Raw genomic sequence first — 15,554 nt, 5'->3', positions numbered from 1 at the left:
GTTGACAGACTTTTTTTTGCGTCCTGCCTTTGTGAATTACACCTGTTACACAGAACACTGTCTCTACCTTCCAATGGCCAGAAGATAATAAAACTTGTCCAAGTTTAACAGCTCTGTCTACGCTTGGTTTTGGACAGAAATCTAAACTTTGCTCCAGTGTGAGGAGCTTTGTGTGTGACAGCTTTCCTTAGCAAAGGGTTGCAAATTCATTTAGATGCTTTTCAAATTAATGATCCACTGAAAGTGTTTGGTGTTAGTGAGGGCTTGCTCTGCTGCATACCAAGCTTTAGGAGCTTTGACAAGCCTTAATGAAGGTTTGTCCCAAGTTCTGTTGGATGAGAACATTGGACTCTCGCTGGTTGCAAACACTTCTTCACACGAAACCTTTAATTTACAGTGTCAGGTTTGTTGTAGAAACCAGAGCAGCACAGTTTCAATGGAAAAAGAGCACCATAAGGATTTTAAACAGTGAACTGTCTCAGTAAGCTAAGTTTCGTTCTCTTCCCATCAGGAGGCACGAGAACAAAAAGAGGATGATGACCTTAAGCGAGCTACGGAATTAAGTCTACAAGGTGAAGCTTATTTAACTTTTTCCAGTATGTTGCTTTTGAAGGAAAATAGACCTGGCTGTATGAGTGCAGCTCTTGACTCCAAGACAGCTGGGATTTCAGGCCCTTTTGATGTGTGCTTAATTGTAGTTGGCTTTGCTCGGGTCTCTTGTTCTCAGTTGTAGAAGCAAATGGCAAGAAAAATTAAAATAAAAAATGACCTATTCTTTTGAGTTTTTAGTATGATATGTGTGTGTATATATACACAATATATACACAGTTCCATGGTCCATTCTTATTCTCATAAGAATATATATATTCTTGTATATAAGAATGGACCATGGAATTGTGTTCCCAGAAACCAGCATGGCTGTAGTCACAATCTAAGGATCATCAAGTTTCCGTTGGTATTTTAGAGCACGTTAATGCACTGGCTTTGCTCAAGAAAATAAGTACCCTATCTGTCTGACACAGAGGGGGAGGGTGGATAGACCCTGCTTCAAGGTATGGCTCCCAGGGAATGGAGGGGTACCCGATATACAGTCTGTCCTTCCTAAATGCAGACTGTGATGAGCCTCAAGTGCTGCTTATCATCTGTGTAGGGCTGGCAGGTGAGTGATTTCATGCAACCTGGCAGGGCAAAGCTTAACAGAGAGGAAATTCCTACTCTAAAAAGGGAGTGGGAATAGTAATGAAGCATTGTGGTAAGGTGCTCTTAGATATTTGGACGGCTTGAAAGGCCCTCAGTGATTACCAGATGAATTTATCTGCTTCTGAGGAGCAATAAGTGCTGATGTCTTTGTTCAAAAAAATAAAGTCAGTCCTGAGCAGTGCCTTGTTAATCACAGCTCCTCACCCACCCAGCACTTCTCAGCTTTAATTTAGCTGTTGAAAGCGCGGCCACTTCTCCTAATGAGCGCTGTACAAACCCTCGCATTAGTCGGGTGGCTGCAGAATCCCAGGAAGTTAGGAACAGTGTGTACAGGGAGCTGTGGTGCCTTCCGGCTCTTTGCAAAGCGCTGCCTGCATTCTGCTCAGCCAAGCAAACTGGAAGTTCCTGTGGTGAGCTGCCTTGTTACCACTGAAAACAATGAAAAGATGCCTGCTGCCAGCAGCAGCGATTGGATGCCAGTTTAAATTGAAAAATGTACTTTGTTAATGCAATTATAGTTTAAAACTGTAATTCATAGCTTCTCCTTGCCCAGCTTGTAGTTCCCTGACCCAACTGGCCCTGCTGCTCTCAGGTTTGGGTCTGGCTTCCTGCTCCGGAGCGAACCGGGTGTTTTCCGGGTGTTTGGATTCTCATGCAGTGTTGTTGTTTCTATGCTGTTTAGAGTTTAACAGCTCTCTCCTGGACAGCGTTGGCTCTGATGAGGACTCTGGGAATGAGGATGTGCTTGACATGGAGTACTCAGAAGCTGAAGCAGAAGAGCTGAAAAGAAACGCTGAGGTGTGGTCTATGATTCCAGATGTTAACTGAGAAATACAGCCCCTTCTTTGCCATAGGCTCAGTGTTAGATGGTTTTAAAGAGTTCCTTCCTGGTGAAAAGGGAGAAGATAGAAAAATACTCAACAATAAGGGTCTGTTCTATTCTGTTTTTAAAAATAATAATAATAAAAAAAGTAGCTGCAGAGAGACCCCTCTGAGCATCTGTAAGATATGGGTAATGATGGAAAGGAAACAGTAATTTTACATGGGGAATGTTCTAGTGGATGGAGCTCTGGACTCCATGCAGCAGTGCCTGTGCCTCCCTTCTGGGGGAAGGCTGCATAAAGTGACAAAGGTTAAGACTTATAACTGAACTTACCTTGAATAGTTCTTATTTTCTTACAATTCTTCACTAATTTTCTTAAACCAAGAATGGAGTTTTAAAGCGTTGCCAGTGAACTGCATCAATCAGGTATCCTGGTCTGAGAGCTTGAAGCAGTAATTACGGAAAGCCAGTCTGCATCATTTAGTTTTTTGTTCAGTGAACAGGCAGAGTGTCTCTCTTGCATGCAGGGAGGGCATTGCCTGCTGATATTGCAGGTGCAGGGTGAGAGTCTGAGCCCCATATCTGGTGTTAGCTATTAAATCTGTATGTTGTTATCCTTTATCAAGGATAAAGCTTTAATATTTCAGATGTAAATGTGCTGTTCCCTTTTTGCTTATCTGTGTTTATTTGGTGGATTGATTCTGACATCAGTGGAAGCTGCTTAGGAAGTGGTTGTTTAGAGAACTTTGTGGAGTAGAGCTCATGTCAGCATCTGTTCTGAGGTCAGAGTGACTGCTTGGCTTTTTTTTTTTGGGCTTTTTTCTTTCTTTTCCTTGCTCAAAGATCAAATTAAAGTCAGGAGCTTTTCCCCGCTTCTTGAAGGACTCTTCCATTGGTGTGAGCCAGGGTGTCTGTTGCTGTAATCCTTTTGTAGCCAAAGCCCCTATCTCAGGTATAAATCACCATGTCCATAGGTTACATGGGACAAAAGTAAATACTTAGACTCTTTAATTGGACCTTGTTTTTAGACAGGAGAGCTGCCTCACTCCTATCGCCTCATCAGCATTGTCAGCCACATTGGAAGCACATCATCTTCAGGTAAAAGACACTGTGTTTTATTTGTCTCTTATTGAGATTAAAAAATCTGCAAGACAAAATTACCACATGAGGGTTATTTGTAGAGAAGAGTTTGGTCCGCAGGAGCAGACAAAATAAAAAAGCAGCTCTTTAATTGTGGGTTGCTGGCAGTGAAGTGGGGTGAGGGTGTCACTGTGCCTATATGAGGCATCTGGGCTCAGTGCTGGCTATGGGATCTGTGGCATTGCTGGTGCTTATCACTAGCTCACTGGCCAGCAAAGGCAGAGCATGCAGGGTCTTAGGGATGTTTTAGCTTTTTAAATCTGACGTGGGTTGTCTGAGCAAACCAGCTTACTGACTGAAGTGCAGCATGAAAAGTGTTCTGTGTTTTCAAGGTCACTATATCAGCGATGTCTATGATATCAAGAAGCAGTCCTGGTTCACCTACAATGATCTGGAGGTGTCTAGAACTTTAGAAGCCACTGTCCAGTGTGACAGAGACCGGAGTGGCTACATCTTCTTCTACATGCACAAGTAGGTGGCCTGGGGCATTCTGGTACTGCTTGTGATAGCAGACCTCTGTTCTGCTTTGATGGGGTGAGGAGTGTCTCTGTATGTGGGTCAGAATACATTAGTCAAAATGTTATGCAGGAATGACAAATTAGTTCAGATTAGAAATAAGTTCATTATTAATATTACATGTCACTAGCATACAGTATTTTAACAAGGTACCTTAAATCATCTTTTGAGAAGCTGAATTTGGTGTTTCAGCCGTCCATTATTTGCACCAAGAATCACAGTGGAGTTTGGATTTTGTCCTTACTTGCTGTAAGATTTGTAAATGCCCTTATCCGTGCTTCTAGTGGTTGTGTTGCTGCAGCCATGGTCATCTCAGGACATGAGCAAGATGAGATTTGTAGATAGAAGTAATACTTTATCAGGCACACAACTGAGGAAGGGCTTTTGTAACTCAGTTTGCTCCCTTTGTATGTGTTTTCTGGTCCCTGTAGTAAAAGATACTACATTATCTCTGCAGACTGCGTCTTGTGTTCCTTCAGATCCTATTACTAGCCTGCACTTACTTTAACTGTTGTTACTGTTCTCTGGGGCTTACCAGTGGTCTTATTCATTGTATCAAATGGAAAGAAAATGCTTGGGGATTCAAGGAGCCTTTCTGAGAAATGCCAGATAAGACACCTTTCTCTACCGAGCGCTGTGACGCTTGAGCTTTGTGGATTAAATCCAGTTGCTGATTCCCTCGGGGCTGCCTCGCGTAGCAGTTGCTTGCTGTACGTGAGTTTCACTGTTGCTCTTCCTCTGTGTTTTAGGGATATCTTCGATGAATTACTAGAAACAGAGAAAAGTGCACAGCCACTTAGCGTGGAAGTAGGCAGATCGATCCGTCAGCCGCTGTGAGGAGTCCAACACCTCGTACCTCTTGAGGAGCACAGAAAATCCTGAACTTGTGCCGGACGTGCAGGAGTAACAAACAGCTCAGGGCCAAAACAACAGACACATGGTAGAAATACGGATGCTCACATTTTGCACAACCATCTGTGCAAGTCTTCGGCCCGAACCACAGTCGTCAACCTTGACATCCCGGAGCGATGCTCCTGTGGTGAAGTTTTTATTGTTCCTTAAACGATTTTGTCAGCATGGAGCCTTAAAGAGTTGCATCAAGCCACGAGACTACAGCTGCTCACAGACTGATTTAAAAGGAAAAATGTGCAAAAAGAGACTCATCTTCAAAAGCCCATTCACAGGCCAGATGTGAGTGGGGAAGATTTACATATCATTTGGCTCTTTTTTGTTGGGTTGTTTTTTTTTCCTTCTCCAAAACCGGTTTAAGCAATAGATTCTGTTAGCTGGTGTGTGTTGTGTTGGTGATTTTCACTGGCAGCCCAGCTCCCAGGGTAAGCTCTCAGCAGTCATCTCGCTGTGCAGTCGCTGAGCTGATGTGTTTTGACATTGGTGGGTTTGTAAGCTCTCTGCTGGTGACGTGCAGTTCCAGGAAACAAACTCTTGGTGCTGTGGAATGTATTGCATACCTGGTGGCAGCTCTGTCTCTTTGATGCCATTCACTGTCATCCTCCTTTAGTGGTGAGATTATACATGTGATTTATTTTACAAGCATTATTATTTGATTGTGTTCTCTTTGCTACATTGTTGTGTAAGTGTGGAGAAGAGAGGTGTGCAGTGTTCCTCGCTGAAGTTACGTTGCTTAGGGCTTGCTTTGATGTAACTGACCCAAGCTGCTGGGTGACACCTGGAGCAGGTGGAGAACAGGAGCTGAACCACAGCTGCTTTTTCATCTTGCCTCATTCTGTGCAGCCGAGAATCATCGTGAAATGAAAACGATGGGAAGAAGGCAGGGCCTGCAGCGCCTTGCTTGCCACTCTTTGCTTGAACCGTGGTCTTTCTTTGGTCTTCCCTCATCCCAGGTGCAGAAAAAGGGATTTCACTGCAGCTCTGTGGCTGTTCTTACAGAGGAGTGCAGAGTGCTCCAGCTGTGTGACTAAAGCAGGTGGAAAGCTTTCAGGAAGCTTGTGTTCAGTGCTAACAGAACAGTTTGGGAACATGTTTAATGAGGCTAGCTCCAAGATACTCATTTTAGAGCTTGTTTCAGCAGGGAGAAAAAAATGCCTATCGACTTAATTTTTTTTTTTTTTTTTTAGCACCTTGGCACTTATTTAGCAGGGGCAGATGTTTCCTTTTGCTGGCATCTACTTACTTCAGAGAAACTGTTGCTATTAAGCAGAGTAGTTGATCTTGTTTTGGCCTCTAGCTCTGTTCTTTGCAGCTTGAGTTTTAGAGGTGAAAGACTTCTTTTAAAAAAAAAAAAAAACACAGAAAATACACTTTTTTTTTTTTTGCTGTCAAGATAGTTTCTGGGTTTTTTAAACTATTGTTAGGAGTTTCTCAGGAATAAATCAGCTGAAGCAAAGCAGGCAGAACCATCTGTGCATAGCTGACAGCAGGCACCTCTTCTCGTGGGCACTTCCGTACCAGGGATCGTCCCAATGGGCTGTTATGGGGTGCTGCTTCAGTGACCTCTCCTCCCCTCCGTGTGCAGCAGTGAGGGGCAGCAGTGACAGCCCTTTAGGGAGTGAAAAGCCCCAGTGACCTCCTGGTCCCTGCATTAGGTGGGCACGGCCAGGGTGAAATCTTTGTGGTTTCAAAGGGAGGAGTGAATGTTTGGTTGTAACCACAAGCTTGTGAGATGCAGCCGAAGCAGCGTATGTGTTAATTTATTACAAAGCATTATACTTTTCTATTGTTAGTCCTGATTTTGGTAGGATTCTGGGTGATGGGAAGATGAGGTGAGGCACGAGGTATCCTTTGAACCCATCGCTCCGGCCCCTGGACAAGTGATGAATTGCTCCATCCAGGAGGCAGATGTTTTCCCCAATTTCCTATGCTAGTGCTGTACATAACTAATGGTGTTCCTGCAGGATCAGCAGTCAGCTCTCCTTTCTCAGGACGGTTCTGAAGGCACTGTGCTCCGTTTAATTTATAATAAAAGCAAACATTGCCCAAATTCCCAATGCGCTAACTTTTGTTTAAAACCGTTTTTTGCTTGGAATGAGGTGAGAAGGCTGATGCTTGAATCCAGCAGTGCATGTTCCATGAAAACAAAGTCCTTGTTTATTATTGTAGCCAGAAAGAATTTGCAAACATCTGTGAATTACTTCAAGCTTTTTTTGGCACATGGCGGCTTGGTGGCATGTCACCCTGGCAGCAGGGGCTGCAGAGCCTCTTCCTTGCTGCTGCTGAGTGGTGGGGGATGGGGGGTGAGCAGCCCTCTGTGCTCAAACCTTACTGGCACAGCAGAACACTCAGCTTCTCCCTGTCCTGGCTTGTAAGTGGATAGAGAATCTCAGTGGCAGTCCCCTAATGTGTGCAGGCTTCTGGCGTGGGCTGCTCCGGAGAGGAAATGACTTTAGAGCCCTGCAAATGCTCCCAGCCCTTAGCACAACAGCAGCTGTTTGTGCAGGCACTTTGCTGCCAGGGCATAGGGTTCTTTGGTGCTGAGTGGGGATGGATCAGGACTGACTGTGTGCAGCAGTGACAGGTCTGACATGTTACAAACCCTTCTTTGGCTTTTCCTCAGCTCTGCAGAATTGTGGTTAAACATTGACCTGCTCCTGAATCAGCTTAGGGTAGTCAAAATGTGATTCAGCACGCAAACCCAAGGAACTGCCATCTTGCTTTTCCTCCCTCCCTGCGTTGTATGACTGCGATGATCCACATTTGCTCCTCTGATACATGTGAGAACGCTCGTGTCGGTGGACCGGAGCCTGTGCAGAGCAAGGACTGACTGGAGCAGCTTCATGAGGAGCAGGGCTCTGAAGCTTGTGACTGTGCCATCACCTTCCATTTCTGCTCAGCACTGATGATAAATGCCTGCTCACCTTCCCTCCCATCCTGTGCAGCACAGTAACTGGGGTGCGTGTCCAGCACACTGCCCACAGCAGTCAGCGTTGCTGCACTTCACCCTGACACCAGGCATGTGGGGACTGTGTGCTGCAGTGATGGAGGAGTTGAGGAGACTGGGAAGAACTCAACTGTTCTGTTTTCTTTTCATGGAGCTAAGTATCCCTGTAACTGCCTGCCAAAGAGAGATAAAGGAGTGTGGGACCCCAGTGCTGCTGGGGTGCTGAGGGATGTGCAGCTGAGGACCTGCTGCAGAGCCACCCCATCCCAGGGTTGGTATCTGCCTGCTTGCAGCCTGACTTCTGGTTCTTTACACTGTTGATGTGGAGCAGCTTTTCTCTGTGTTTTAGCAGACCTGTTCCTCTCTTATTCTTTACAGATTTTGCTCATGTTTCCCTCCCCCTGCCTTTTAAATAATGTGTAGATAGATTTTTTTTTTTTTTTTTTTTTTGTGAAATTAAAACCTTTATTAGCCCTCTTTTGGTTTGAAATCTTATTGCTGCCTGTCCCAGTCCATCTGACAGCACTCTAAAACCCTTGTAGGGCATGAGCTGCACCCCCCGTCGCTGTCTCTGTGACTCTGCTCCCCTATTGCCCCCCCTGGGCCCTGCCCCATGCCTGCTGCCCCTGTGCTTCCCGTGCCATGGCTTGTCGCTTTTACCTTTGATACTGCCAACTATTTACTGAGTTTTATGCCTGAATTCACTGATAACAGAGGGAGTGCCCTGGGGCTGTGTATGAGACCTTTAGTCCTGAGCTGCAGGTGCTGGGGTGGGCAGAGAAGCACACAAAGCCCCATTCCAAATCCATTTTATTTAGTAAAAATAATGTGCTTGCTTGGGATGGCTGTGGGCTGAGCCTCCCCTCCTAGAAGAGTCCTTTCTCCTTCTTGAGATTCTGCTGTTTCCACAAGGGCAAATTGGCAAAGGCAGAGCGGGTCATACCGAAAACAGCCATGAAGTCCTCGTCGGAGAGGTGATTCTGGGGAAGGAGGAGCCTGAGCTCAAGCCACAGGGCTTCCCCCAGCCATGGCCTCCCCAAGCCCCCCCAGCCATGGCCTCCCCAAGCCCCCCCAGCTCACCTCCTTCCTGCTGGGATCCACGCCCCGGGGCAGGTCCTCAGCTGCAGTGTTCACCAGCACATCCAATGGTAAGATCTCCAGCTTGGTGGGGACGAGTGTGGTGGTGGCTGTGAAGATCTCATTCTTGGAAGTGAGCCCCTGGTGGGGAGGGACAAGGTCACATAATTGACAGCTACCAGGCTGCCTTCTAGGGGACTGACACCTTTGTCCCGTCACGTGAAAATGTTCTTGCAGCTTCTTGTGCCGCCTGCCAAAGGCACCAGTAATCCCTTCCCCTGCTGCTGTGCCATGTGTTACTCAGGGTCCCCTCTTGTCCCAACTCTTCCTGTGACACTCACTGACACAAGGTGCCCAATGCTGGCGTTGTCCCCCAGCTCAGCTTTCAGCTCATCATAGGATTTCTTGTCCTGCAGGAACAGAATTGCTCAGCTGGGGCTACATCCAGTCTTGTCCCCATCTCCAGAAGTCTCCTCGCTACTTCCAGCCCCCACCCCGACTCACGTTCCAATAGAGGGGATCCCAGGCCATGAACCAGCCGGTAAAAGTGGGGGGCTCGTAGCCCTGCTTCACCACAATGATGGGGGTGTCGAGGTCACGGCTGCCAGGGTGGCTCTGCAGGTACTCCTGTGCTGTCACTGCTGCAGACTCCTTCTCTGACTCATTGGCACCTTTCCCGATCCAGAAGAAAATCTGCAATGGGGCCACCGTGTCCAGCACTGGGCTGGCCCTTCACCGGTGGCTGGGGACACAGAATCTGTCCCCAAGGATGGGTGCTGGGAGCCCATCCTCAATGAAAACCATGTGGATTGGGTTTCCATGCTCCCCTCCCACCACCTCCGGTTGCTGCAGGTCCTTCATCCTGTTGGGGACATGAGTTTGTCCGCAACAGGACAAGTCCTTCCCTCCCCTGCACACCTGGTCCCAAGTGTCCAGCAGGTAAACGTCATTCTCATCCAGATCATCCTGGGTGAAGTCAACAATCTCAGTGGCCAAGAACCTGCCTGTCTTGTTGGAGCATTCAAAGAGCCGGGGTGGCACAGAGAGATTCTCCTCCTGTAGCCTGGTGGGGAGACATGGTTGCCATGGCAACTGGCCAAGGAACTGGGGGCACTAGGAGAATCCATTGAGGGGCTGGGGACACAGAGCTCGTACCTCTTGCTGTTGGCATAGCTGGTCTTGCCACCCAGAGCTACCCAGAACTCAGGTGGCTCCTGCCCTTCAGCGACCACCAGTTTTTCAGTCTTGGAGATGATGTCGGCCACCATCTTGCCCATCTCACGCTCATCCCCGCTGCAGCCCTACAGTGTGAGCGGCACAGCTCCAGGACTGAGCCCACCCCAACCCCTGGAGGACAAGGAGGAGGAGGAGCTGGTCGAGGCCGTACCCACCTTCCCATACCAGAGGTAGCAGCAGCCGGGTGTCTTGAGCACAAAGACATCATTGGAGTTGAGAGAAGCAGCTCGAACGGGTGTTTCGAAGGCCTTGGTGTTGTACTCATTGGTGCCGTGCACGTGGAAGAGCCGAGTGGAGGATGCCGGCTCCGTGTTCCCTGCCTTCGAGGAGCCATTCTGGGGACAGTGGGGATAGGAAGAGGTCACACAGCCGCCAGTTTGCCCACCCTGCCACCAGCCCCGTGCTCACCTCGTACACCACCATCTTGCCCTTGAAGATGGCCATCAGGTGGGCCGGCTCCTTGCCCATGGTGACGCGCACCTGCACGGGCTCGTTGTTGTACTTCTGGTCCAGGATAACAGCTTGGTAGGCTGAGGCGGCCAGATCCTCCGTACTGGCATGGCGGCCCTGCGTCAGGACATTCTCTCTTTGGGAATGGGAAGGCCGTGGAGGGGCAGGGAATGACCCACAGGGGATTTGTGCATGGGGCCTTCTGGTGGGTAGCCCTGTCCTGCACTGTCCTGCTGAGGATGAGCCCTGGGTAGGGGACAGGGACTCACCTGCCAGATGTAGATGATGCGGTTCACCTTGGACCCCACATAGTAGGTGTAGAGCACCAGGTAGCAGTCCCCGCCGTAGAAATGGCCCAACCACCGCTTCTCCACAGGCGCCAGCTCCCCGTTCTCCACCCGCCAGACCTGGTGGGATGGTGTCACACTGCGTTCCTGGCCCCACAGCACCTGCACTCCCATGGCATCTTCCAGCGTGGCGCATGGATTCATTCCACCTCCTTCCCACAGCCTACCTCTGCCTCCCCAGATCCATCATCCACCATCTTCTGCTGGGCAGCCACTTCAGGCTTGGCGTGCATTGTGGTGGCATCAAACTTCACCTGCTCCACCTTGGCTGCAGGGAAGAGTGAGGACTGAGCCAGGCTTGGGGACCCCCTTCAGCATCCCTCCAGACCTCTGGGACCAGCACCTTGTGGCACTCACCCACTTTGCCCACAGTATGGGTCTTGCCCAGCCCACTGGTTTGGTTGGGAACAGTCCATTTTTGGAAGAGCTGCCTGAAGAGAGCGGACTCAGACCCATCATTTTCCGTCTCCACACTGGTGCTGGACGGGTAATTCTTGGCTTTGATGAAGCCCTGAGGGGAGCCAGATCCAGTACCTGGACATGGAGTACCCAGTCTCTCTCCTCGGGGGCAACAAACACAAACCACCACCGCAAGCACTCACCAGGGCCCTGCTCATTGCCTGCTGCTTCTCCTCCTTGCTGGCATTCTTTCCCTTCCACACAAAGATCTTGAGACCAGCTTGATCAAGGATGTAGCAGTCCTGGGAGGGGGGGAGGACAGCAGACATTAAACCTTAGGGTAGTTTTGATCTTTCAAAAGGCACTTGGGTGGGCACTTGAGTTAAAGCTGCCAAGGAAAATGGGCACTGCTCTTGAGCATCTCACCTCATGCTGGAGCATGTCTTGAGTCAAGGGGCGAATTGCTATCTCTTGTATGACCAGGTTCCCACTGGCATCAGAGACACTGGTGGACACAGAGAGAGGAGAGAAAGGTAGAAACAGTTCTGAAAAACATCTTCCCCAGCGCCACATGGGGGTGGTGGGCGCAGCTCCATTTCCATCTCTATCTCCATCACTTTCTTTGCCATCATCTCCATCCCCACTGCCACCCCAAACATGGAAGAGCTGGTGAGGGACAAGGGGATGTCAGATCGGATGGGGACAGTCAGTTCTACTGGGGACATGCCTCTGTGTTAGAAAGCATCCGTGACATTTGCATGAGCATCTCCGTACTAGATGTTAGGTACCAACCCCTTTGGCACTGGGGGATCCCAGTGTTCCTACAGCACCCAAAGGACCTGTCCCTCTGTGGTGGCTTTGTCCCTTCTCCCTTGCCATCCATAGGGATGGGACTTGTCAGACTCCCTGCTGCCAACATTATGGTATCACCCTGACACCTCACACCCGTACGAGATGCCTCCATAGATACGGCCCATCCCCAGCAACTCACTGGTACAGCTTGAGGGCACTGTTGAGCGCCTGGTGCACTTGGTCATCGGCTGTGGCTGCCTTGATGTTCTTCTTCTCCCCCAGCACATATGTCAGGACCTGCATCAGCTCAGGTGAGGCCCCCTCATCCTCACCTTCCACCACACCAACCTTCGCACGTCCCGCACGCTCTCGGTCCCGAATGTCCTTGGCCAGGGTCATCGCCTGCACCCAGGGAAAGGATCAGAACGGTGAGGTCCCAGCATGGGGGCTGGAGGCACCGAGCAGCCGGATCCCGCCATACCCCCAGCCTCTCGGCACGATTGCTCTCAGGGCCGTTCCACTGGATGATGAGCTGGCCAAGGTCCAGCAGGAAGACGTCACCCAGGTTGAAGCTTTTCCAGCTCATCTCCACCTGCAGCAGGACAGAGTGGGTCAGGCACACACAGCCTCCCTGCTCAGCAACCCTCCCACCAGGGTCTGCACTGCTCCCCATTCTGCTTGGGGCTTTGTGGGGTGACCACATCCCCTGTCTCACCTCTGCAGCCACCACATTCTTCTTGCCCTTCACATGCAGCAGGCGCTGGACGTTGTAGGTGTTGGTCTCCACGTGCTTCATGCCTGAGGCAACCCCACCCTGCTTATAGCTGAGAGGACATGGATATGACATAAGCCTTGGGCCACGCTTCCCACTCCAGCAAGGATCTTCTCCTGCCCATATGCACGGCAATCACTAACATTATTGGTATGAGTAATTGACAGAGTGAGACAGAATCCAGGTCAACATCCCCCCTTCCCAGAGTAGAGATGTTCCCATGGGGTCATAAAATCTTTAGGGTTGGAAAGACCTCTAAGATCATCCAATCCAAACATCAACCCATCCCCTCCAAACCACGAAACCATGTCACTCACAATGTGACATCTATCCTTTTCTTGATGCAGAGGGAGCCTTCCCATTGCCACTGTCACAGAGACCCTTCTGGCAAGGCAGGAAGGATAGCCATGGCAAGCAACAGAACACCCATGTTGGCAACTTACATGAGTCCCTGCTTGAAGTACGCACGAAACGTTTCGCTCTCATGGCCCTGGACCTCACGGTGCTGCACAGCCACAGAGCCCAGATGGTCGTCCATCTGCGTGGTGTAGATGGCGGCTGCCCCCTGCTCGTCCTGACTTGAGTTCTTACCCAGCCAGTAGTGGATGTTGTAGCTGAAGCTGCTCCCAGTCTTACGTGTCTGCAGGATGGGGAACCCGCTAGGAGCCGTGCACCCTGTGTCCCCAGGTCTGGGGCACCCCACAGCACCCCAAGTCCCTACACAGCCCTACCGACAGCAGCACATAGCAATCCCCCTCGTAGAAGTTGCCATAGCTTTTAGTGGGCACCGGCACCATCTCCATGTTCTGTAGGAAGAAGGTACACGTGAGCAGGGCAGCCCGCAGGGGTCCTAAACCCAAAGCCTCCCACATCCACAGGACCCACCTCGATTCTCCATATCTGGATGCCCGGCGTGGTCTTGTCCAGCTTCCCGGTGACCTTTTTGCTGAGCTCCACCATGGTGCTGGCTGCAGGCAGGGGGACCTGTTGCCGGCACCCTTGTTAGGGTTAACAGCAGGCAGCCTCATTAAGAGCTGGGCTGCAGCCATCTGCTGTCCTGCAGCCAGCCAGGCAGTCAACCCCCCTGAAGCCATGGGGGGTGAATGGCGGCTGTGGACACGTGAGCAGGGTGCAACCCCTCCCTGGTGGTGAGTGGGGGTCCTGGGCCATGCCAGGTGTGTATGGGAGCAGGTAACCGTGGTGTCCTGCTGTCCACATGTTCCCATATCCTCCCCTGCTTCCTGGGCACAGGGCCAGGCTTTGTGAGCCATTCCTCCTCCTGCAGAGCCACACCTGGGTGACACTTCAGTGGCCCTTCTCCCTTTGTCCTTGCTCATGGCATGGGCATCACATCCTACATGGGTGCATATGCACATCCATGGATGCGCGGCCTCCACGACCCCAACACCACATGCCCTGTGCTGCATTGCTGGGCCATGTCCTCCTCCCAGTCCCCCCACCGCCTCTGAGCCCCAATGAGACAGAGCCCCTTGTGAACCCCAGCAGGTCTCTTCTCCCCACCCCCATCCCAGTGCCACCTACAGCATCGGCACTGGGATGTGCTGTCCCCTCATCCCCAGCCCCTCACCTTCCCCGCAGAGCTGAGCACAAGGTGCGTGTACCTAGGGGAAGTGCTGGGGTGCCAGCAGAGAAGAGACCTTTGTCCCCAGCTGTCCCAGCCCATGTTCACCATATAAGGGCAGGAAGAACCTTGAGTCAAGGTCCCTACATCCCTCAAGGTTCCCCCTCAGAGCTCCATTACTCTCAGGGTAATGACACCTGGGTGGCACCCACTTCCCATGGCACTGAGCCACCACGATCCCCAACCCACGCATGGGGAGGGGACAGGGCAGGTCCCAGTGGCCATGTCCCCATGGGAGATGGGGACCGAGCAGGCTGCAGAGATGCTCCCAATCCCAACCATGGGGGATCCAAAGCAACCAAAACCTATGGGGCCATGTTGGAGCCACCTCCAATGGCTCCAACCACATAGAAAGGTGCAATTGTCCCATTTGTCCTACCCGGCATGGGGCTGCCAGCATGGGTTGGATCCCGCCTGCAACTACCCACTTTCTGTTTCATTCCATGGCTTCTCTGTGTGCCAAGGCATCACCAGACTGGTGCTGGGGATCCCCATGGGTTGGACTGGATGTGGCCAGAGGTCCCTCAATTGGAGCAGAGAGTGGCCAGAGAGAGGACACCTTGGGGACTAGGGACTTTCCAGGATAGTCAGAATGCAGTTGTTCTGAAACTCCTCCAGCAACAATTGGTGTTCTGAGGCTGAGCTATCCCTAGCCCTTTCATCCTTGCCCTTTTCCACCCTATTTCTGCCTGATAGCATTTGGGTGGCTCTGGAGGTTCAGGAAGGGCTGTGGAATGCTGGCACCAAGGCGTCACCTATCCCACGTTTATCACAGCACTGTCACAGCATGATTGCCCCCACCCTGCTGAGCCAGCACTGTGCCACCAGCGGCACCCTGTGCCCTTGCATCCCCAGGGATCACCAGAGGGATAGTGATGGCTCAGCCACCCAACAAGAGACTCCCGAAGCCAAGGAGGTGGGCTCCCCAACACCTTCTATCCCCCCAAATCCTCCCACCCCACAGTGCAGTCCCACACCAGTGCCCCCTTACCTGGGTGCGCAGCCCCCGCTTACTGCCTGTGTCCCGTTGGTGTGGCACAGGGGACAGCAGCAGTGAGCCCCTTCCTTGGGCCCCACGCAGGGCCACTAACGAACTCAGCAATTAGCACAGCTACCGGGGAGGAGGACAGAGGCTTCATTAAGGAGGAGAGGCGTGGGGCCAAAGAGGGCACTGGTGGCTGTGCTGGGGAGGCACCCAAACCCCTCTTATGCCCTCCCCCCGAGTGCTGGGGGCTCTGGTACCTTAATGAGTATGGGAGCACCCACAGTCCCCTGCAGCACCCAATGAGACCCAAGCAGGAGTC

At 51.0% G+C, this 15,554-nt stretch overlaps 2 protein-coding genes across 5 annotated transcripts in view; one reads left to right on the top strand and one right to left on the bottom strand.

The window, feature by feature from the left end:
* The window catches only part of USP37 (ubiquitin specific peptidase 37), a 28,670-nt gene extending 22,716 nt beyond the window's left edge, over window positions 1–5,954 (top strand). The window contains exons 20-24 of the mRNA XM_048953977.1: window positions 512–572; window positions 1,883–1,998; window positions 3,052–3,121; window positions 3,496–3,634; window positions 4,429–5,954. Coding sequence (XP_048809934.1) covers window positions 512–572; window positions 1,883–1,998; window positions 3,052–3,121; window positions 3,496–3,634; window positions 4,429–4,516 — 474 coding nt within the window. The 3' untranslated portion in view covers window positions 4,517–5,954. The remainder of the gene's footprint in view (window positions 1–511; window positions 573–1,882; window positions 1,999–3,051; window positions 3,122–3,495; window positions 3,635–4,428) is intronic.
* A 2,351-nt stretch (window positions 5,955–8,305) lies between these two features.
* On the bottom strand, window positions 8,306–15,495 carry VIL1 (villin 1). 4 transcript variants are annotated; one of them, XM_048952733.1, is made up of 20 exons: window positions 15,242–15,495; window positions 13,494–13,592; window positions 13,340–13,414; window positions 13,052–13,248; window positions 12,552–12,660; window positions 12,318–12,428; window positions 12,036–12,238; window positions 11,471–11,549; window positions 11,248–11,346; window positions 11,003–11,156; window positions 10,813–10,913; window positions 10,568–10,705; window positions 10,257–10,415; window positions 10,004–10,183; window positions 9,768–9,913; window positions 9,531–9,675; window positions 9,117–9,305; window positions 8,954–9,022; window positions 8,616–8,753; window positions 8,306–8,515 (listed from the first exon to the last, which is right to left on the bottom strand). In XM_048952733.1, exons 2-20 carry the CDS (start codon window positions 13,566–13,568, stop codon window positions 8,402–8,404), a joined length of 2,481 nt encoding a protein of 826 aa, XP_048808690.1. In that variant the 5' UTR covers window positions 13,569–13,592; window positions 15,242–15,495; the 3' UTR covers window positions 8,306–8,401. The 4 variants fall into 4 exon arrangements, with proteins under 4 accessions (XP_048808690.1, XP_048808691.1, XP_048808692.1 ...); XM_048952734.1 differs by lacking the exon at window positions 15,242–15,495 and adding an exon at window positions 14,197–15,149 and having other exon boundaries at window positions 13,494–13,606; XM_048952735.1 differs by lacking the exon at window positions 15,242–15,495 and adding an exon at window positions 14,197–15,149 and having other exon boundaries at window positions 13,494–13,576.
* Window positions 15,496–15,554: the final 59 nt, after the last annotated feature.

This window comes from Lagopus muta, chromosome 8 (assembly GCF_023343835.1).
Source record: "Lagopus muta isolate bLagMut1 chromosome 8, bLagMut1 primary, whole genome shotgun sequence".
Lineage (NCBI taxonomy): Eukaryota > Metazoa > Chordata > Aves > Galliformes > Phasianidae > Lagopus > Lagopus muta.
The sequence above is the reverse complement of the archived record's forward strand: the minus strand, read 5'-3'. Positions and strand labels throughout refer to the sequence as shown.